This window comes from Globicephala melas, chromosome 15 (genome assembly GCF_963455315.2).
Source record: "Globicephala melas chromosome 15, mGloMel1.2, whole genome shotgun sequence".
In the NCBI taxonomy this organism is placed as follows: Eukaryota; Metazoa; Chordata; class Mammalia; order Artiodactyla; family Delphinidae; genus Globicephala; species Globicephala melas.
In genome coordinates, this window is record NC_083328.1 from 3,080,092 (window position 1) to 3,102,981 (window position 22,890).

The 22,890-nt window shown below is 60.9% G+C and overlaps 1 protein-coding gene across 1 annotated transcript in view; it reads left to right on the top strand.

Moving 5' to 3' along the window:
- SDK1 (sidekick cell adhesion molecule 1) overlaps positions 1-22,890 on the top strand; it is a 581,111-nt gene that overhangs the window by 491,178 nt on the left and 67,043 nt on the right. Inside the window, exons 29-32 of the mRNA XM_060285242.1 lie at positions 6,388-6,582; positions 7,979-8,180; positions 14,997-15,100; positions 17,560-17,630. Coding sequence (XP_060141225.1) covers positions 6,388-6,582; positions 7,979-8,180; positions 14,997-15,100; positions 17,560-17,630 — 572 coding nt within the window. The remainder of the gene's footprint in view (positions 1-6,387; positions 6,583-7,978; positions 8,181-14,996; positions 15,101-17,559; positions 17,631-22,890) is intronic.

Below are 22,890 nucleotides of genomic sequence, written 5' to 3' on the forward strand. Positions count from 1 at the left end.
TCTTGGGTAACCTGTCACCTGGATATCGTTACAGCCAGCGCACTAAATGGCAGGTGCCGTAGGAAAGACGGGAAAACAGGTTCTAAAGATTCGGACTGGTGTCCACAGGGGACAAAGGAAGACATCTTTCTTCGAGACTCACTTTGCATCCGGGGGCCTTGAATCAGCGTTCCCACTCCGGCGGCGCGGCCTTCTGAGTATATAACCACCTCTGAAGCCAGTGCTTTTGTAATCTGTACCAAAACGTGTTCTTACATTTCCAAAAGAGATTAACAGCGGGAAACGCTGGAGGCGCCTGGAAGGAAAAACACTTGCTTATTTGTGTAAATATTTTACCAGGGAGAGCTGGCGGCATTCAGAGCCTCCCTCTGGGGGGCGCGGTGGGAGCCACCGGAGAGTGGCCATTCCCCCCCCCCCCACTTACCAACTGCTCCACAGTCCCTTAAATGCTGTTACACTCAAGTGATGCATGTGATCTTCAAATCCACGCGGGTTTGCCCTGCCGGACACGCCAGATCCCCCCCCCCACCCGGTTAGAGGTCAGCTTGCCCACGAGGGCTGAACCTTGACCTTTAGCTTGTCACACAAGGGTGTGCGAGGACTCTGCTGGGAAGTAGGGGCTCGACTATGATCCGAGTTTGCAAATGCATCGTTTCCTCCACTGTTGCATTTGTCAGCCCCCAGCCCTCGAACGGATAAGCCATAAAACCAGCGAGCCAGCTGGCATCTGGGCTAGGCTGACGCTTGCCCGCAGGGAGACTCCGCTGCTGTGGGTTCCACGAACCAGGAATGGGCGCTGGGGGGGCTGTCACCAGCCACACCCCCCGACAGTGCCTGCAGAGGGGTCGGCAGCACCGGACCCCTCTCGTGGCCTTGGCCTCGAGGCCCCGGGGATGGTCCCCGCACAGGCGACTCTCAGATCGACGCCATTGTTTGCCCGGGAAGCATCCAGTCTTGATAAAAGCCTGCCACCACCTAAACTGTCTACACGATTCTCTCAAAATAAATCTGGGGCCCTTCGACAGCCAGATCATTGAACCGAGGCAGCCGAGACCCCCCGCTGGCCCCCCGCAAAGGCCTCCTGCCCTCAGCGGCATCTCTCAGACTCTCCTGTTTGCGCCTCCCCCGTGCGTGGCCCGGAACCTGTCTCCTGCTTGGAGCCTCGACCTCTTTGGGTCCTGATTTTCTAGATGAGCCACGTCTCCCCATCTCCCGGGCACTTCTGAGCTGCTCAGGCTTCTCTCACCCACGGTTTTCGTCTTCGCCGTGGGGCCCCACGGCTCGTACGTGGCCTGGCTTCCCCGAATGCCTGTGTCACCGCGATTCACTGTGACCTTCAGGAGCGGCTCCTCTGGGCGCCTCTCCTCCCGCCGTGGACCCCGCCCCCTGTTCCTTCCTTGCGTGGCTGCGGCCTCTGACCTCACGTCGCTGAGATTCAGCTCGTGTTTCTGAGCTCCCTGGGCCCAGAGTCACATAACGAGCCTCGTCCCGCGACGCCATCCTCGTTCCTGACGCGCGAGCCCGCGCTCGGCGTTTGCTCCCGGCCGTCTCTGTATAGAAGCCTCTCTTCCGTTGTTCATCACGTCCGTGTCAAGGTGGGGTGCGGGTAGACATCTTTATCAGCGCACCGCAGAACGGGGACGGTAGGGGTGTTGTCTCTCTTTTACGGCAAATAACAGGAAGATACAAATATATCCCTCGGGCCGAGGAATTTTCTCCCAGTGGCTCCATGTGGGACCTGGATCAGAGAGAACAGCCCAGATTTCACGCAGTTCTCTGGGTAGCCGGGAGCCCTCGGGGCTCAGGCAGAAAGAGCCGTCTCGTGTGGGGCAGAGCCCCGGCCTCTCCACCTGCCCACCCTGCTCGGGAGCTCAGAGCGCATCTCCTGGCAGCCTGGCCTCGGTGACCCACAGCAGGCCTGCGGACTGGGACATCCACTTTGCCGTCCCGCTGCACACCTTACTGTCCTCGTGTCCTGCCTTTACAGCCGGCACAGCGCCCTGGCTGCGGCCGGGCTGAAGGCTGGTCTCCGCAGCCGTGGGTGAGCCCGCCTGCTCCTTGCTGCCTGTCTGTCCCCCCCTCAGACGTGGCGGATTTGGCTCCAGGCCCTGCCGCAGGGGACCTGACCCGCCCCTCGCCTGAGCCCCTCCCTGCAAGGCACCCCAAGGCTCTTCCAGGCACCCCATCTCTTGGGCTGCTTTCTGAAACAACGCGTCCCCTCCAGATGGAACGTCGCCCACGGAGGTTCGCTCTTGAGTCCAGCCTCAGGCCGGGCACCGTGCCTCTCGCTGCGTCTAGATGCTCTTCCACAGTCACCCTGAAAATATCCTGTTGAGTGGCCAAGTTGTTTTCTATTTTGTCCCCCTTTCCGTGACATCATCAGGATCCTATCATTTTAGAGCAGGAGGGAGCTCTGTCCTGTTTACTGGGTGCCCCACGCGCCCGTCCTCGGGTGTGACACGGAGACGCTGTCATGTGGACCGTGGACCACCGCGAGGTCTGCACGTGGCAGGAGTGACGCGCCTGGAGTACAGGGGCCCTGATGAGCGGGGCTGGTGTTTTTCTTTATTCGTAGCTAGAAACAAAAAGTCGAGAGTTGAAACTTGCCCGAGGTGAGAAAAGCTAGGCTGGGTTAGGACCCGGGTCTCCTGACGACATCCTGCTACGTGGTCAGGGGCTTCTGAGAGACAGACAGACAAGAGACCACCTAGAAGCATACAACACGCCATCCAATGCCAGGATGGTGAGGCCGGCAAGAGACAGGACAGGGCGTGAGCGAGGGACCATGGGAAGGAACCGCCCAGGTGGAGGCGAGGTCAAGGGTCACCCTAGCGTCGTGCTCTGGGGGCAGGGGAGGGCAGAGGTGGAGCCTTTGATGGAGAGCAGACCTGAGCCAGCCCAGGAAGGGGAAGGGAGGGGAGGACCTCCAGGGAGACCGGTTCCCATTTCGTTCCCAAATCCCAGCTCACAAAGATGTGCCTTTGAACAAAATCTGAGTTTCATCCCAGGATTTTTAATTCCAGCGGCAGATAATCTGAGAAGAGATGAAACATCATAAGAATAAAGGATAAAGAAAGCACAGCTGTAATCACGTCCTGTTCCTAAAAGTGTACAAATCCTCCTTAATTCAGGCTTGCCAGGTGAAAGGTGATCTGAATTAATGCAGCGTCTTAATCTCTCACACACACGACTCCCCGAAACACGCAGGGACAAGTTAAGGCACCGGACGCTGGCTGGTGGGGGTCGTGAGGGGAGCTCCCTGACGGACGTCGGGGGCCCCCGGGACGCCACGTGTTAACCACACGGCAGCGGCCGCCCCGGTGTTCCGGCGCCTGGGCGTGCCGGTCAGGTGGTTTCTGCGCCTCCCGCTGTCTCAGCTGTAGGCACACCGTCTCACACTCTGAAAAACAAACCTGGTCAGCGCAATCCTATGCAGAAATTCAGTGTGTACGCAGACCAGGCCCGGGTCTCAGACATACATACATTCATCTGTTTTTAACGCAGTTACTTGTTTGTTCTTTGGGGAGGGTTGGTATCTCTTCTTCACTAGGAGTGGTATTCGAGTGACCGTACTCACTCACCCTGGGCCACACCTCCCTCTTGACGTTTTTAAGGTATTGTGTTTGATCATGTTCTTATGGGTGGTCTGTGTCTGCCTGTACAGTCTTTGTGCTGGATGGTAAAGTTCGGATTGTCTGTGCAAGATATCTTTCCTTAGTTCCCTGCTTTAGTTTGGGAATGTGCGTGCGATAATGACGTTGGTCAGTTGCTTTCGTACGGGGCACAGACAGACTTTCCTCCGGTGGCCAGGGGGACACAGAGGCCCCCAGTCCCCCGTGAGGCGTGCTGCAGGCTCTGTGGATGAACCACACGCCCACGCGGACCACGCCGCCCTCGGACAGAGGCTGCCTCCAGGCCGTCTGATCTCCCCCGTGCCCCTCGAAATCTGCCGAACATGGGCGTCGCTTTTCACCTGCAAATCCTGACAACATAAAAATAACAATACGCCACCTAAAAGCCGGCGTAGATGTACTGAGGTTAGAGCTGGTGTAAAAACATGGATTTACGTCACTCTCGTAGCAGTGGGTGAGTTTCAGAAGAGAGCTGGGGCTTGATACATCAAATAACGGAGAGAGAAATGGACCTAAAGTGTAAAGGCCCAGGCCAGGGAAGAATACAAGCAATAATGTAGCTAATCAGGACAGATGGTGTGACAGGCAAGGGGGAGGCGAGCAGAACGGGAGTCTCGTGCTTCCACCACGGTCATGGTGAGGGGCCAGCGGGTGCTGTCAGAAGTCGGAGGACCGAGTTCATCGCATCACCTGGGACTAGCAGGGGTGAGGACCAGAAGGGCCGGGGATTGAAAGGGAAACCGACTCTGACAAAGCAGATGCCCACCGCAGAGGTGTTAGTGGTGACGCAGAAATGAGCGGGCTACAGGGAGCGGCACGTTCTCCCGGAGCCGGGAGCACAGAGGGACACAAGCTCCCGCACCTTGTGGCTGCCGGGGCACCGTCGTCCCTGGGAGACATGCTCTTCTCGTGGGGCAGGACGCCAAGGGCCCCACTCCCTTTGCTGGGAGCCTGGGGCGGATGCTTTCGCTTCTCGAGACAGTGTGACTCCGTGGAGAGTGAAGGCTTTGGAGCCGGACAGATGCAGTGCTCAGGCCAGCTCTGCTGGTGACTTTCTGTGTGACCTCAGGCAGACTGCTTACCTCTCTGAGTTCTGCTGCTCCCTGGCAGGACCACCAGAGGCTCAGGAGGTGCGGACCATCAGGCGTGCAGCAGGAGGGCGCTGCTGCGGTGGCCACACTGACCACATTGCCCTCGTTTTCAGGACGCTAGGTGTCCGGGAGTCTCAGAGCTTGGGCTTGGGCTCCCGATGCACCCGAACTCCAGGCGCCCCCTCCTCCAGGACCAGGCAGGGGCGAGGGAGGTGCTAGGGGAGGTCCAGGAGAAGAGCCGCCGGTCGTCGGTCAGTGGGTGGGAAAGGACATGTGTCCAGCAGGACACCCCGGGACAGCTGGCCGCCACGGCGGGGAGGATGGCCACTGGAGGCAGAACAGAGCTGTGCGAGCCTGTCCAGGGTCCTGCAGACAGGCTGTGACGGTGGTCACTGTGGACAGGGCTGGGCTGCCGGCCCCCGTCTGCGTGGCCATGGTAGTGACCCGCAGTGGTTAGGGGCTGAGCGCTAGGGCACACTCTGCGTCTGACCCCACGGGATCGTCCTCCTGGCCCCCCACGTGGCGGGCGGGCTGAGGCTCCTTATGCAGGCGGCAGGTGCCAGGAAGCTTGGCCACTGATGGGGCCAAAGGCTGTGTGAGTGGGAGGACCGAAGGAGCCCAAGGAGATGCCCGAAGGAGCAGAGATGCCCACCCGGGGCAGGGAAGCCACGGAGACGCAAGCTGCTTGAGGCCCGGAGGGCCTGTCCCGAGGGCCAGCAGCCCATCTCCACAGGGGCCGTCACACCCACGGGACGCCCTGCGAAGGCAGAGCTGGGTTCAGTGCTGCTGGCCTGGTCCCGTGAGGGTCCCCGTTGAACTGAGTGGCTTGGCTGTCATTAGCGGTGTGGAGGTCACGGCACCGCCACTTCTGGTCTTAGCGCAGGACTCAGCGGCTGGACCACAGTTGTCTGGGAGCCCAGGAGGCTCGGGCCGGGTCTGCAAGTCCGCTCTGCCTCTTCAGATGCGGGCGGAGGGGCCCCAGCAGGGCCTGGTGGGGGAGGCCTGGTTCTTAATGCAGCCCAATCAACCGTGAACCCTTGATGATCAGGGGACTTTGAGAGACGGTCAGAGCCGGGGGCCTGCCCCGAGCTGATGTACCCGCTTCTGCGTCCTCGACAGTGGGGTGAGCTGTTTCAGGGGAGCCCCTGGCTCAGAGCCGCAGGGGTGGGGCTTCTGGGAGGGGCGGGAGCGCTGGGCTGGCGGGAGGAAGCGGGGTGTGCAGACAGACAGACAGACATGGTCTGAGCACAGGTGTGAGAGCCTCCGGGGCAGCCGGCTCCAGGGAGAAGGGCGTTCCAGGCAAGAAGACCCTTGGGGGTTGAGGGCAGGGCCACTGGAAGGCGGGCGAGGGCAGGGACAGAGGACGCAGCCGCCATCCGCGCTGCTCCCTGGGTCCTCCGGGCGCCGAGGACCACGGGGAAGAGGAAGCTGTTTTCACATCTAGTTCCGTGAAGGAAGAAGAGGGGGCCTGGCGCCCCGAGCCCCTCCCTTCATCACTGAGCCTGGCTTCGCTCCCAAGAGCCCCAGCCTGCTGCTCAGATGCTGGCCTGGGAGAGGGAAACAGCGCCGAAACACGTGGCTCTGTAGGGTTTCCCGGGTGGCGGGACTGGGGGCTTCCCCGTGAGTGAGGGCACAGCTGACCAGCAGCCCTCGTGCCCCCCCAGGGTACCAGATCGCCTACCGCCTGGCCAGCAGCAGCCCTAACACGTTCACCACCGTGGAGGTCGGCGCCACCGTGAGGCAGTTCACGGCCACTGAGCTGGCCCCGGAGTCTGCGTACGTCTTCCGGCTGTCGGCCAAGACCCGGCAGGGCTGGGGGGAGCCGCTGGAGGCCACCGTCATCACCACCGAGAAGAGAGGTAAGACCGGGAGGCCCAGTTCCCTGCCGGGCCGGGGGAGGGGAGGTCACGCGTGCCTGGGGAGGGTGGCTGCCCGAACTGCTCGTTCTTTAAGCACCGCTGAGCCTACCTGGAGCTGGACGCACAGCGGGTCTCACAGCCCAGCACTCGCCCCAGGCTGGGCTCTCAGGCCTGATCCTCCCAGGTCCAAAGATAGAGAGCTCTTCTCCTCCCCAGCGATACCAGAGCGCCCTGCAGGTTCCCCCACCGGGACTCGGTCAGGCCGGCACTCTCAGTGTGCGGGGAGCAGCAGGGCTAAGTTTCTCCCCCAGGCAGCTCAGAGCCGCAGGCCTTGTTTCTTGCCATCCTCCTTAGACTCCGTGCAGCCCCTCTGAAGGAGGGGGAAAGAGTTTTGCTCACGGTTTGATGTGACTTGAACCAAACCCGAGTGCAAGTACTGACATGAGCTCCCCTAAGGGGGCAGCCCTGTCCCCTGCCCGCCACGTGCCCCCGCCTGCACCCTGCCCCACAGCTGGAACACCTGCCCCGCCAGGGCCTGCAGGGCCTCGGTCCACGTGGCTCAGGGAGAGGGGTCCCAGGAGAGCTTTGTCCCTTCCAGTGGGTCCGGGAGGGGCCTGAGAAGCAGGGGCAGGACCCAGGCTGCTGGGGGCGAGAAGAAACCGCCCAGCCGAAGGGTGCGCTTCAGCAAAGGTTGCTGATTAAGTTAGGTGCCAGGGCCCCTGGCAGCCCATCACCTGGGGCCGGCAATGACTTGCTGCTTTATTTCACGCCACACGTTCTAATCAGAATCGATACTCTTCCTGATAAACAGTGAAAGAATGATTCCTCCCTCTGGGGAGCTTCTCTGTTGAAATCATTGGGGCGAGGAGACAGAGCGACGGGCAGACGACCCCCACTCAGAAGCCAGGTCCCGGCCCCGCTGCCCGCATCCCAGTCTCCATCCTGCAGGCACGGAGTGGCCAGTGAGAGCCCCCAGGCACCCCTGCTCCACAGGCCTTTATGGTTTCAGGCCCAGGTCGACTTCCAGGGAGAGGAGATCAGTGTTAAAGATGTACTCGTCCCAAATCAGAGAGCGGGAGCGAGTCCTCGGGGCGCCCAGGTGTTGCTCACGATGCCTTGCATGGCGGTGCCGTCGGGGAGCATGGGGGGGTTCACCTCCAGTCTGTCTGTCTGCTCTGAGGATGGAACATTCCAAGGGCAAGCAGGGGTCTCCAGTCAGATCCGAGCTGGGCCCCGGCCGAAGTCAGAGACCCTCACAGCCCTGCGGAGCCAGGAACAGTCTGAAGGTCATCTAATCCATGCATCCGACTCTCGGGGCCGCCACAGTGCCCCCCCCCCCGCGTAATTTCACTGCGAGCCTCTCACACGTCCCTGATCTGTCCTCTTTGGGTTGCAGAGCGGCCGGCGCCCCCCAGGGAGCTCCTGGTGCCCCAAGCGGAAGTGACCGCGCGCAGCCTGCGGCTCCAGTGGGTCCCGGGCAGCGATGGGGCCTCGCCCATCCGGTACTTCACGGTGCAGCTGCGCGAGCTGCCCCGGGGACAGTGGCAGACCTACTCCTCGTCCATCAGCCACGAGGCCACAGCCTGTGCCGTTGAAAGGTACCCAGAGGGCCAGGGGGACCCTCTCCCGGGGTACGGGGGCCCTGCCCTCCCCAGCCAGCTCCTGCCCACTGAGTAAGGAGTCTGTGCAGGACGCAGAGACGCACCACTGAAAGCCCATGTCTCCTCTTCTAGTCAGCGCTCCTGTGCCAGGACCCGGTAGTCCTTGCATCCCGCGTCCGCTTCCAGACGCCCACCCGGGCCGCTTCCCCGCCAGTCCTTGCGAGCGGCCCGGCACAGATGGTCCGCCCGCCCCAGGCCCCGGGGACTGACAAGGCTCAGATGAACGGGCGGTGGGGCCCTGAGCCCGGGAGGGGGACTGAGGCTCCCCAGTGCCCGAGAGGCACGGAGTGGGGGGCGGCGGGGAGGGCAGCCCAGCCTGCCCCTGTCACCGTGTCACAGGCCGGAGAGAGGCCCTTCTCTGTGCTGTCTCTGCGTCAGCGAGGTGGACAGATTCCGCCTGGGGGCCGCCCTTCCTTAGTGACAGTGACGGCTGATGGGGCAGGAGCAGAGCCCCGCCCCCGAGCCAGCTGTTTGGTGAACTGCTGGGCAGGAGGGAGGGGCTGCACCGCCGGCCGCAGCTGGACCCGCTGTGTCGTGATCCCACCTGGGCCTCTTCTCTCGGCCGCCACCCTCCTTACGGTGAAGGAGACTAGGGCTGGGAGGGGTTACATCACTCGCCAGAATCCTACAGATGGAACAGTCTAGACGGGCAGGTCTACGAAGTGGCCTCGGGCCCTGCGTCCTCACGTCCGCTGGCGTGGAAGCCCCCCGCCTGGGAGGGTGATGGCAGCAGCCCGGGGAGACACCTTGGCATCGTCACTGTACTTCCCACCCGGCCCTGGCGTTGTCACTTTCTGCCAGGCTCATGCTCCGGGGCTGGGGAGGGGCCACTAAGTGGTGGGCCCCACTGTCCCCCATGGGTGCTAGTACCCTTGCCAGGACCTTCTAGGAGGACGGAGGAGGCCAGGACCATGGTTTCCTAGGCAGGCCAAGGTCCTTTTATCGTTCAGAACGAGCCCCGTGCCGGGTACCGTGCCACACTGACGTCCACCTGCTCGTGGAATCCCCGCGACAGCTCCGGGCACTGCCGTCCCAGTTCCATGGGTGAGGAACAGGGTCAGAGGTCGGTTTGGTACCTTGCCTGCAGCCCTTCCCAGCCAGCAGGGAGCACGTGTGGGCCTCCCTGGGCACCCCGCCCTCCCGTGGCAAGGCCGCTAGTCTGCTGCCCACTGAGCAGAGACCCTGAGCTGTGCGCCATCAGAGAGCCCCGGAGGCACAGCTCAGGGCTGGGCTTGGAGCGCGACGCCATCGCTCTCTCCTCCACGAGCCAGCAGCGGGGCTGAAGGAGAGGGGCCACGCCCCCGGTCCAAGGAGCCGGCACCCACGGGGGCGAGGCTGTGCGCACGGCGGGTGCTGTCGGCTCCGGGCGGCTGTGTGGCCGGCCTGCACCCTGACGGGATGAGCGTAGCAGCCCGGGCGGCTCGCAGGGACCTTCCGGCAGCTCTGCTTTGGCGCACAGAATGGGCGCCCCCTTTGGAGGTGACTTCAGAGGCAGCCCCAGGCCAAGAAGGAAGGCAGCTCGCCACTTATAGCTGCGGCCTCCTGGGACCCCAAGTGATATTCCTGGTCTGAGTGACTCCCTCATCCCGTGATCCAGAAAGCTCTCAGCTCTGTCTGGAGATGAGGGATGGACGGTCCCCACGCACACGTTCTGCTTCCGGAAGAGCCGAGGTCCCTGCCTGCTACTTAGAGGCGACATTTGTTCAGGTCCGTCTGCTGGCGAGTAGGGCTTTAGAACACTAGTGACAGTCACGGCAGCTGTAGCCGCCCTCCTCGTGGTGGGGAGATGCGGCTGGAACGGCATCAGTGTGGACGCACACCTCCGAGACGCTCCCCACGGCGACCTGGTGGTGAAGCCTCCCGCGCCATCTTCCTGCTGTCATTGTCATCGCCACCGTCACCATCTCAGCATCACCCAGCCCTCCATCAGTTCCAGAACAATTCCCACGTGTTGTCCCACAGGTCGTCCACGTGGAGAGAGGGGCCTGTGGGGTACAGACCAGACTTTTTATTATTCCCGTCGTGCAGACGAGGACACGGGGCAGCAGACGCGTCTTAAGCAACGAAGGGGCCTCAGCTTCTCTGAAAGGGGGAGGGGATCCCTTTGTGGTTCGGACATTCCCTGGGCCTGTAGCTCAAAGATTCACGGATGCAAACCAGCACCCAGCTAATTTACACGGGTCCAGATGTAGCGAACAGTGTTTATCATCTACACCCCAAGCTCTCAGCAGTCCGTCCACCCCTGAGTGGCCAGGGGGCCTTGGAGGAGTGAAACATGGGGCTGGAGGAACCATCCCGTGGTTCCTCTCAGCTCCGGGCCGAAGATTTGCCTCGGTGACTGACAGCAGTGAACGGACGGCCAAGTAACAAGGCCCCCAGAATAGTCAAAGCCTGTCCCCGTGGAGCCCGCCAGCCTTACGACAGCGTGGGACCCGCAAGGCACAGCTCCCCCTGCAGAGGAAGGCACTCTGCTGCGGACACACCCCGCGGGCCAGGATTCTCCTGTGCAGCCCGGGGCTTGGGGGTCGGGCGAGTGCGGCAGGGATGCCCAGCTTACTTGGTACAGCACAGTCCGGTGCGCTGGGCGCCCGGCCGTAAATAACCCCACCTCCTCGTGTAACCGTGTGAAAGAAAGAAGAGCGATAAAATCCAACTGCCTCTCCTGTCGTGGAGCCTCCAACAGACCAATGGTGTGCTTGGGACTTTGCGTTGGAAAGGAGAGGTCCGTGCTTCAGGACAGACAGTTTAATTTGGTGCGGGAGACACTGTTGTCAGTTTCCTAATGGGCCATAACCAGGACACGTGGTTCCTCCCCTATCAGTAGAAAACATGTCGCGGGCGGGATCCCGGGAAGGCGACGTCTTGTGCGCTGCCACCGCGTCATCCCCCTTCCCGCCTCATGGTGCTGGCAGCTACATTTTCTCCTTTTTTTTTTAAACATTCTTTTTACATTTTACTTTTTCCAGTTGCACGAAGTCTGCTAGTGGCCAAAACAACATAAAACATTTAAACAAAAGTTTAAAACAAAACGTTGAACGACCCACATCTCGTGCCTGTACCTACGCTGGTGGATGTGGGTCCAGGGCACTGGGAGGGGCTGGGTCTGAGGGACCTGCTGCAGCATCACCGGTTTCTGGTTGATGGCTGCGTCCCACAGAAATGCAGGGTAGCTGAAGAGAGGAGCTCCGAGCACAGAGCCACGTGGACGTCCTGGACGTCCCTTTAGGACAGAGCAGTGATGGCGTGGGCTCCGGTGCTGGCTGTGTGTCCAGTAACCGCGGGCCCTGCTGTTCCTCCGAGCCTGCCCTCTCCGGCGCCTTTGGGAAGGCGGGAGAGGGAAAGTAACATTTAGGAAGCGCCTACTGTGTGACCGATTGCCAGACCTCATGAGGTGGGTTGTGTCATGTAACTTCCCCTGGAAGCGTGGGTATCATTACCTCTGTTTTCATAGATGAACTGAGTGAGACTCAGAGAAATTAAACGGCGGGCCCCAGTTAGGAGTGGCGGGGCCAGAATTTAAATTCCTGCTGGGCCGACTCCAAAGTAGGGGCTCAGGGAGGCCTGGAAGAGTGAACAGGGGGCAGAACTGGCGGGAATCGGAGGGCTTGTTCCTTATTCATTTATCAAGTAGTCGTGAAGTCCTGCTGTGCCCGGAGGGAGCGAGGGGCTGGGATGGATGGGGCGATGAGGGTGTGCTCAGGGGAGGAGGTAGACCAGTAATCCAAAGGAGCAGCTCCGCAGAGATGAGGAACCTGCGGAGGACGGAGACCAGGAGGCGGACACGGTAACCGTGGTCACGTCTCCAGGGCGATGGCCGCTCCCTTCACGGCCTCCCAGTCTCTCTGCCTGTTTTCAGGCTCCTGGCAGGGCTTCCTACTGAGAGGCTAAGTCCTGCAGCTCAGACGCCCTCCTGTCCCCTGCGACTCTCAGGGACAGTCATCAGTCCTGTGAAGGGGGAGAGCTCGCACGGCGCAGGTCTGATGCCGGGAGCTCTGCTTCCCAGTCTCCTCGTCCCAGCCCATCTGTCACAGGCCTGTCATCAGATGTCATCCCGTCATCAGACATCCTTTACTGCTCCCCTGCTGTGCCCCCGACTCCTGGAGACCCCGGAGGTCAGGAAAGAAAGGGTGGTCTTCAAAGAGCTAGACCTCTGGCCTCAGATTCTGAAATCATTGGAGAGCAGTGAGGTACTGAATATAATGCAATAAATCACGTGACTACCGTGTTCTAGATGGCAGTGCACTAGCTGATAAACGCGCTACACGTGAAGACAAGCGTCATTTCCGGGGCACCTACCATGTGCCGGACGTGTCCTCTTATTCCACCCTCCCAAGAAACTTCAGAGACAGATAATGTCACCCCAGCCATTCATCCCTTGTGTGGGTACTCACTGAGCACCTCCTGGGTGCCAGGCGCTGCCATTGGTGCTGGGGACAAGGCAATAAATGGGGCCTCGGTCCCTGTCCCCAAGGAGTCCTGCGTCTTGTAAATAAGACAGACAGTCATCAAGGAAACAGTTAATTACAAATTGCGATGGAGGAGACGAGGAAGTGAACGGGGTGTAGGGGACGGTGGGCAGGGACAGGCATCGCTGGAGCTGGTGAAGCTGACACCTGCAGGACGAGAACGCTACGGCCACTTCTCAGTTCTGAGCGCCGGCTGTGGGCCAGACTCCCCGCCGCCCGTCTCCCCGAACTCATCCCAGCAACAGCCTCACGGTGTGGGCTGCTATCAGCCCAGATGGGGAGACGGGGGGAGACGGAGGCCGGGGGAGGGAAGACGTGGTTACCTCCGCCATTCATGAAATCCCTCCTAGGAAGCTGGGGACAGATGGGAACTTACTTGTCTATTTTAACTGAATAAAGATGTCACCCAAAAACCAGATCGTCCTTCAGGTGGGACTTTGGAAGCGTCTCCACTAAAGCCAGGCCCGAGGCAGGGCTGCCCGTCACCGCTGCTCCTGGCTGTGGAATCGGGGCGCCGATGGACTAGCGAGCAGCAGGGTGCAGTCGGCTCTGGGGGGCTGGGAAGCAACAGCATCCCTCGAGGTGTCGGCTCACAGAGAGCCGCTGCCGTCCGTCTTACGCAGGAGGCGATTTGAAAACAGAGGTAGAGAAAACTTCTCTGATCATGCTTTCCAAAAATGGTTGTCAGTGTTTCCAAACGCAGAATCCCTTCTCTAAACAGAGTGTCACCCAGAACCAGTTACAGACCGGGTGGAAGTGGAGCTGCTGTTGGTTGGTGCAGGGGGAACGGAGGCCCTGGACGCCCGGAGGTCCCTCGGGGTCTCAGGGGTTCCTCAGTGCTCAGTTTGAAAACCACTGGTCTACAGGCTGCGTCAGAGCCACGGGAAGGGTTGGTCAGAGGCAGGGAGGGCTGTGCTTAGACCAAGTTGAGGAAACTTGGGGATGGTTTGGACTCGAGGGACGGGGAGGGAGCGTCTAGAATCACTTCGGATCTTCGGGTCCGGGAAACGGAGAGGACAGCGGGGCCGCTGCCTGAGACACAGCCGCTGCTCGGGGGGAAGGGAGGACGCAGGGCCCTCATCTGCTCCTCTGGAAGTAAAACCCGAAGGGTGGTGACAGCGGCCAGCCAGCCAGCCGGGTGCCGAGCGGGGCTGAGCTAGGGGAGCATCGCCGGGGACCTGGGTGAAGGTCTGTGTGTCGTCCACGGCAGAGTTTGTCTGAAGCCTCAGTCATCAGTGTGGCTCTGCGCTGGGCACACGGGCCATCTGGGGGTGGGGGGGATGGATGGATGGATGGATGGGAGGGAGGAAGGATGGAAGGGAGGGAGGAAGGATGGAAGGGAGGGAGGAAGGATGGATGGGAGGGAGGAAGGATGGAAGGGAGGGAGGAAGGATGGAAGGGAAGGAGGAAGGATGGAAGGGAGGGAGGAAGGATGGAAGGGAAGGAGGAAGGATGGATGGGAGGGAGGAAGGATGGGAGGGAGGGAGGAAGGATGGAAGGGAGGGAGGAAGCCTGCAGTGGTGGCACCAAGGAGAGCATTCATGTCCCGGAAGTCTCATCCGTGGGCCGAGGGGGACATCTTTTCACATGGACAGCCAACATTGTCTTGGCCTTACTTAAGGTGGGAGGCAGTGTTACTTCAGGGCGAGACCCCTCTTCCAGCCTCCGCCCCCAGCCACTGACCAGTCCTCCGGCGGAGGGTGGGGGCCTCTGTCCGCTCGCCGTGAAGCAGGAATCCTGACGGCTCTACCCTGCAGAGCCGCCCTGCGGCTTAGATGGGGCTGTGCTGCTGGAGTCTCGCTCAGTCGGCGGGAGGGGGCGGGGCAGGGGCAGCCCCTGGAGCCAGGCCCCGGCTGGGCTGGCACGGAGCTCCGCGAAGGAGCGCTGGGCTGCGGGAGGAGGGGAGCGCCTGCTCTCCGTGCTCCGAGGCCCCGTGCCTGCGCCGTGTGAGATCAGCTCCTGCTGAGAAGTCCTCCGAGCGGCTCGGAGAGCAGCGATTTGCTGCGCACAGGAGTCTCTGACTGCGGGAAGTGGTAGTCCCTCCCCAGGAGCCCTAGGCAAGCGCTCCGTTCCCCCTGCTGGGAAGTTCTGGGCTCCCCCCGCCCCGGGAATCTCCTGTCGCCCTAGACCGGCCAGTGAGCCAGGGCTGGGTGCTGGGAGCTGCTCCCCAGACAGTCCCGGGCGCCCGGGGATTCAGCCGCAGCCCCAGAATGCCCGCTCCTCGCCGCCGCCCGGGCCCGCGGACAGGCGGAGGTCTCTGCGGTCACGGGTCCCTTCCGTGTTTCAGGCTGAGGCCCTTCACCTCCTACAAGCTGCGCCTGAAGGCCACCAATGACATTGGGGACAGTGACTTCAGCGCGGAGACAGAGGCGGTAACCACACTGCAGGACGGTGAGCAAGGGGCCCACTTCCCGCTGCCGCCTTTGCGCCCCGGAACCCCGGCTCCTAGAGAGACCCACTCTCGTCTTGAGCCAGGAAGGGGAGTGGAGGGAGTGGCCGTGGGCAGTGGAGTTCAATTAGCAGCAGAAGCTGGGCGCTCCTGTACAGCCCAGGGCCGTAAATCAAGACTTCAAGGGCTTCCAAAGGGAGGAGGTTTCTTTGGCTTCCAAACCCCGACCATCCATTAGCATCCCTGAGACTGACTAATTTATAGGGTCATTAAAGATAGATGTCGTGGGGTAGCTGTGTTTTAAGAGGTTTTCCCCATTTTTCTCATTCACGAGCCACCCAGTTTTGTCACTTGACAAAAGCCCAGTTGAGTGATGGAAGTGAGACCCCCTAACAGCTCCAGGTGACTTTTCACCCGCCCTGTCCTGCTCAGAGGAATTGGGCCCGGAGATCCGTTGTGAGTTTGTTTGGCAATCGATGATCAAAGCAGGCTCGGAGGGAGCTGGGAGACGGTGTCCTCAAGTCCGCCCAGCAGACAGGCAGGTGCTTGGGTAGGAAGGGAACGCTGCTGCGTAGCAGTGCTGGGCTCTGATCCCGGACTGCAGACCCCAACCCTTAGCCCGCCCAGCGGTGCTTTATGATAATCCCCAGACCTGCCCCGAGCACGCTCTCCCCCAGTTAACGCAGCAGGGGAGCGAGGCTCAAACCAGCCCACGTCCGCCTGCTCGCCCCGGGACCCCCCCCACCTTCAGCTCTGCTCTTTCTGTAACCTGGGAGGGCGGCTTCTCCAACACCAGGCTGCCAGTGACCTGAAGGACCAGCTAAGGGGTTCCGGGGACCCTTGTAGCTCTTCAGGGGCACGCAGAGACTATTTGCAACAGAGCAGAAGCCACCAGGGCCCCCTGGTGGTCCTGACCGGGGACATGCCGCCGAGCTCATGGGAGGCTGCAGTCCCAGCTGAGCTCCCGGGGAGGAGGGGCGTGACCTGGCCCTGGAGAAACTGAGGTTGTCTTTTGTGGCTCCCACTTTAATCCCACGTTTAACACAACCAAGGTTCCACTTCAGCTAAGCACTGATTGTTAGAAGAAAGAAAATGCAGCACGCTGGTTTGGGGGGGAGTCTCTGAGAAGGACTGTGGAAGCAGGACGCCTCCCCCAGCCTCCCTCTGCCCCTCAGGGGCTCAGTCAGAAGAGGGCCTCTCTCACCCCTTTCATATTCAGATCACTCCTTTGGATGCGTTTATCGTGTCATCTTCCTTTTCGGAGATCTGTGATCTCTCTTTGCCCTGGAACAGCCTTGTGTTGTCGTTGCATCGTCTCCAAGTCCAGCTCTAGGCAGAGGCTGACTCCAGGGGTGGGCAGCCTTGTGCTGGGGGAGGGACCTGGGAGCCTGTGGATGGCTTGCTAATAAACGTTTCCTTATAACAGTGTTTAGGGTACTGAGACCACCCCGTAATAGTAATCCTTTGTGATCAGGAAAGCTGGACCAGGGTCTTAAGATAGAACAGCAGGAGGTCGGAGGGCGCAGGGTGGAGAGCTATCCCTGGGAGGGACGGGGAGGCCTGACAGGTGCAGGGGAGACTCACAGAGCAGAGACCCGGGGCCGCGTCGGGACAGTGTGCCAGACACACCCTGGGGCGGGGCGGGGCGGGGAGAACTCCTCAGTCATTCTGCTCAAAGCCCACTTCTGAACCTTAACTGTGTGTCGGGTGTCAGGATGTCCCAGTGGGGCAGCCGTAAGGAGGCCAATCCGACTGCTGAGACAGGGCCGCACGGGCCCAGCGGGAGCAGAGGTGGGGAAGGGCTGTCAGGAAGGCCTGCTGGCATGGCAGGCACTCCAGAGAGCAGGGCGGGGCTGTGGGCAGGGGTCAAACCGACCTTGTCCCCCAGGGAGTAGAGCAGAGCCACCACCGAGACCCAGACCAGGGCAGGCGTCCCTCCGGCCCCCAGAAGCCAGCCTCTGTCCCTGACAGTCACGTCCGTGTTTAAAGCCAAGGGCACCATTGCCTGGCTTGATCACTCGTCCTGTTCGGGAGTCGCTCTGACCTGAGTACCTCAAAACACTGATGCTCCCCCTCTGGGGGAGGGGAGGCCCCCAGGGAGATCTGGGAAGCGCAGGGGCTCCACGGGCACCTCCTCTGGTGTGAGCAGCTCCCCGTGGAGAGACCCAGACTCGCGTGTCTGTCTTGGGGTCCGCCTGGGGGGGAAGGTCAGGGACGTGAGCTGTGATCGCCCGACCAGGATTAGGTTCCTTGTCTCCTGGACACAGGCTGGCGGGTGGGGGCAGGGCATCCCCAGGGAAGAGGGGGGCTGGATGCTGGCTGGCCAGCTTTCCCCGGCTCTCGGCTCTCGGGGGCTGGGCCCGGCCCTGCCTCCTGACCGGGGCGGGAGAGAGCTTTGGCCCAAGCAGCCGCGGGGCACAGGCAGAGCCGCCTAATCCTTGCCTTCTTTCTGGTGTTGCAGTTCCAGGAGAGCCTCCGAGCTCTGTCTCTGTGACGCCGCACACCACCTCGTCTGTTCTGATCCAGTGGCAGGTAAGCGCCCCAGCATCCCACGGTGTTTGGTAAAGCCGTTTATGCGACCGCGTGGTCAGCCGGCACCTGCCGGGTCCCGGATCGGGGTGGAGTGGGACAAAGGGGACACGCCAGTCGGGCTTGCACACTGTGCGGGGAAATGGTGAGTGTAACTTCCAAGTCTGGAAATGCAGGACTGTCGTGGCAGGCGTAATGGACTCGTGCCCAGCGCACTGAGGGGACCAGCAGGATGGCAAGGGGGGAGCCCAGAGCGCAGACGGACTGAGCTTTGGAGAAGGACGCAGATGGAGCAAGGCTTCTGTGGCAAGACTGGTTCGCGTCCTACTGGGTTATCGATAGTACAGGAATTATTTCCAACCAGACAAAACATCAACAGGATGACATGAGTCTTTGTTAGTTCCAGGTCTTTAGTCAAACCAAGGAACCTTCTCCTAAATAATCAAATAGCCCTTGGTGAGCTGTTAGCAGTGCTCTAATACGACATGGAAAGGACCTGCTGCCCTCTCTGCCTTACTTCCACTTCTGGATCATTTCTGCTAACAGTGAGGTGCCTTGAGGGCAGAAATAATGAGGGGCAGAACCGCCAAGGAAGGCTGCCCTGCCCGAGGGCGAGCCCAGCGGAGGGCGATGTATCCAGCCAGGGCATGGGGGGCTAATTCAGGAGCAGGGCTGGAGCTGGGCCGGGCAGGCGCGCAGACCCATGGGCAGGGGCCAAGGGCAGTGATGAGTGTGGGCACAGCATCTGGCCAACAAGGGAAGATCCTGAGTCCAGAATGGGGGCTGCCGTCCTGGGCGGGGGCAGTGCCTACAGCCAGCAGGCCGTGGCGAGGGCAGACAGAGGGCAGGCGCTGTGGTCTGGGTTCAGAGCCACGGGGAGCTGAGGTCTGCCTAGGAGTGGCCTCTGTGGGCTGGGGGTCCAGGGAGTGGTCTGTGTGGGCACGAGAGGCTCCCTCCGGGTCGATGGTAATCGTCCAGATAATGCCGGAATCACACCCAGAACCAGCGGGAACCAGGCACAAATGATGGTCTGGACGTGGCCTTGGAGAGTGGGGAGGGCTTATCCTGGCCGGGGGCACTGCGCCGCCACAGGAGGAAAGGGCGGGGCAGAAAGGGGCAGGGAGCCCCAGGAGAGGACCAGGGAGCCCCGGGAGAGGACCAGGGCCTGGGCTCAGGCCCCAGTGTGTCATTGCGTGACTGTGATCCCCAGAGGCCTCTCGGGCTCCAGCTTCCTCCTGCATAAAAACAGGAGGTCAAAGGTGACCTCTGACGTCACCGCAAGGTCTCCGGTCCAAGGCCCGTTAGACCTCCACAGCCCTGACTTCCGTCAGGGTCCCAGGCCCTTGTGTTTCCCGCCCTCCACTACCGTGACCCACCCAGAGCAGGCAGGTCCCTCGGGCTGTGCTGGACCCGGCCAGGTCTGTGCTTTGTCTGTAGGCGTGGGGCCTGTCTGTCCAGGGACTAGGTGGGCTTTTCTGCGAAGGCGGCGGCTCGGGGCTATGTCACCTCATTGCCTCCGAACACGTGGCTGTGGACGAGGTGCTGGCTGTCAGCCCGGCCATCCCGCCTCTGGCCACTGGGCCGCAAGCCCTCAGTTGCGGTTAGAACACTCTGTGGAGTGGCGAGAGCCGCACCAAAGGCGCTCGGCGCGTGTGTGTGTGTGTCAGCTGTCCCCCTTCAGACCCCAGCAGAACAAACTAATGCCAGGAAGCCTGCACAGGAGGTGGTCAGTATGATGCACTGTGGAAATAACTGCCCGTCAACTGCTGGGCAATTGAAGTATAATTAAAATCACGAGTAATTCACTAAACCAGAGTGAGCAGAACAAAGGAACTACGGTTAAATATAGATTTGCATTCCAGATGAAATGTTTCACCTGTAAACTTTTTTGTTTTTGTAATTTGTTTAAAAATGCAAACACTGCCTGTAATTTCAAGGTCGTTGACCCATTTGAATGGGCTTGTCTGTCAGATTTCATTCCTCTTAGTAGGATGATCAAACTGTGCCTTTCACGGGTCCAGTGCTGTTTGGAATCTAAGGATTTGAGTGTATGTTCTAGACAGTGGTGGCTTTGTGTCCACACTGAGTGCAGCTCATACTGGGCATTCACGTCTCTGCATTGATCCCAACGTTTAAGCTGGCTCTTCTGAAACCTCCAGCGGGTCACACAGTCTGTCACCCAAAGGCGTTTCCCCTCGTGTGGCTGCAGTGGATCAAAGAAAACGTCCTAAGGGACAGATCCCATCATGCACGATGGACTCGGGGGAGGGGGGACTCAGCGCTGTATGGGACGCCTTCCTAAGAGGAGTGCTGCAGCTGCCTGGGCAGAGGGGGCAGGGCGGCGGGGCCTCTTCAGGACAGCTCTCGGCCTTTGTTGCTTTCCTCACCACGCGCTCTGTTGTCTGCAGAGGACCAGCTCTGGCTTGGAGGGCTGAGCGCCTCGAGGTGAGCAGGACACATTCCATTTAGTGCATTGAGCTCTACACGCCTTAGTGCGAAGCCAGCGGAGGGGAACAGCTGACTCGGGCCAGAGGGAGGTGGGAGGTGACAGGATGAGCGGTCCTCCTGATCTCAGGGGGCCTCGGCCTGCGGCGGCCTGAAGCAGCATTTCCGTTCCCCGGCCAGAGATTGAAGTCAGGTTGCAACAGTGAGAGTCCTGAATCCTATAGCCACTAGACCAGTGGCCGGGGACAAGGCCCTGGCCCATCGGCTTTATAGAAATGAATCCCACAAAGAGATGGAAAGTTGTGAAACAAGTGAAGTGTTTATTAGGAGGGAAAAGGATATGTGTGAATAGACTCACACGGGTGGACTCAGAGAGAGAGTTGCGCCCTCGTGGCAGTTTGAGTCACTTATATGGGGCATTTCTTCCGGGTTTCCTTCAGCCAGTCATCTTGCTTTGCCTGGTTCTGGGTCCGTGTTTGGTTTATCTCGGAGTCCTCCCACGTGTGCGCGCGCATCTCTTAGCCAAGATGGATTCTAGTGAAGAGGCCTCTGGGAGGGTTGACATCACCTACTGTGGGGTGGCACCCCGTCCCTTTTGGCCTCCGAGGGGCCTTTCTGCACATGTGTAGTCGGGGCAGGTCTCCTTGGCCTCAAGAATGAGACATGCGTGATCTCTTTATCTTTTGTCTGGGCAGGGCCCAGCTTCTCTCCGCCCTTGTCCCCCCACAGGGGACACACTCCAGCTGCTCAGCCTGGGGCCCATCTGTCTCCTGCCTCACCCCCCCAGTAAAAGGCGGGGAGACGACTATACAAGCGTCACGCACAGCCAGAGCAAAGGCTGCTGGGCTTTGGTGCTACGTTTCAAGGGAAGGCACGACGGAGCCGGGTTCTCTAGGGCCTCCTGTGCTCCGCTGCACCATCGGGACTTAATCCCACAGGTGTCAGAGGGCATCCCTGTTCTGTGCTCCAGGAAACAGAAGTCATGGGAAGTCATGGTCTCAGGCCTCAGGACGACAGCAGCTGAGTTCCAGCTCTGTCTCATTCTCACTGTGAGGCCTCAGACTCCATGTGGACCCTCCCCACCCCAGACCTGCCTGGTCTGGGAAAGCCCGCTGCACCGGCTCCAGCCCATCCCTGAGTGCTTGGCCAGGACTGAGGCTCGTGGTGGGAGTCCTGCCCCCTCCCCACCTGGGCCCTTCCCTCCGCTCAACGCTGCCGCCTACAAGATGCCCGCCCTCATCCTCCCGGCCGTCCCCAGCTCTCCGTTCCCTTCCCTTCCCACTCCACCCGCTGGAGTGGGCCGTCAAGGCCAGGGCATGCTGACCAGCTCATCTGCATTTTAACGGGGGCTTCGAAAACTGAAGAACTGCCCTGGACCCCCAGAAAGCCTGCTGGTAGAATTTCTGACATGCAAAAGGCAGAGTGAAGGTGTTTTTAGAGGGGACCCCGGTCCCTTCAAGTGTCTGCCCGTGCAGGTGGCTGATCCAGGATGAATCCAGCCAGAGGTGGTGTCGCCTTCACTTGAGCAAACCCAGCGCACCTCCACCAGCACTGACTAAGCACTGGCTGTGTCCCAGGCCTGGCAGAGCAGCTGTGGGAAGATAGACGCGAACACGACACAGACAAGGCCCGGCCTCCACGGGCACGTGCTAAGTCAGACACCACAGGAACCGCGTCGTCAGGGCCAAGGGCTGGGAGAAAGGTCTGCACGTGCGAAGGGAGACTTCTGTTCAGAAACCTCCTAGAGACCACCTAGGCCGGCTTCCACATGTAGCAGGTACAGGGTTGAGCCCCAGAGGTTGGGCACCAGCCTGAGCCTGCCCTGCAAGGCCATCGCAGAGCCAGGACTTGAACTGGTCCCACTGCTTCTGGAACTCTCTCTGGGTCACGTGGAGCTGCCCTACCGGGACCTCCCAGGACACCCAGAGTCGCAGAGGCCTCTCACCAATGACAGATGGTTTATTCCAAGCTCGAGGAATAGAAAGTGTGGTTACGCCCTGTTCAGGATCCCGCGAAGGCAGGCAGGCCTCGTGCGTCGCCATGGGTCACGAGAGCCTCACTAGTGAGGCCTTCAGAGAGGCCGCCCTCCAGGCTGTGCGACCACCTGCCCCTCCTACCCGGGCTGGTACGGCTCCTGCTGGGAGGGCATCACGGGGGGCGCGGTTTCTGGTGTGGCCAGATGTGGACCTGCCCGCAGCTGCAGCAGGTGTGCCTGGGACCTGGGGCTCGGCCTCTCCTCACACCCCTGCCGCATCTTCTCCTCCTCGGCTGGAAGGGTTTGAGCCTGGGATTGACAGCCTCCGTCCCTTCCCCCGTCCCCCGCACCGCCCCCCCCCCCAGGTGTGGACGCAGGCTGGGGACCGGGTGTTGGCCGCTGGTTCCAGAGCCACGTTTGGTCCCCAGGGAGGACGTTGTTATTTTCGCAAACTCCCAGCATCCTGCCTGTTTGATATTTTGGGTGAGTTGAATCCAGTCCTTCCCATTCCTCCCAAGCTTCCCACTCCCTGAAAGTCAGGTGGGCGGAGCCTGGACAGGCTCCTCAAGGAGATGTGCTCGGGGCCATTGGCGGCTCCGCCGCGGCCCTCCTGGTGGCTCTCTGCCCCTGAGCTCACGCTGGGGTCTGTCGCCCCTCAGCCAGGAGGACTGTCGTTTGATTGGATTTGCTGGGCTCCTCCAACAAGATGGACACGCGTGGCGAGTCCACTCAAGTTTCCCAGGCACGCGTGTCTGTGTCTGATGGGGAAAATGACCTGCCGAGGTGCTTGTCATGAGGCGAGGGCGTCACCGAGGACCCGGGAGGCACCATGAGGATCAGGGC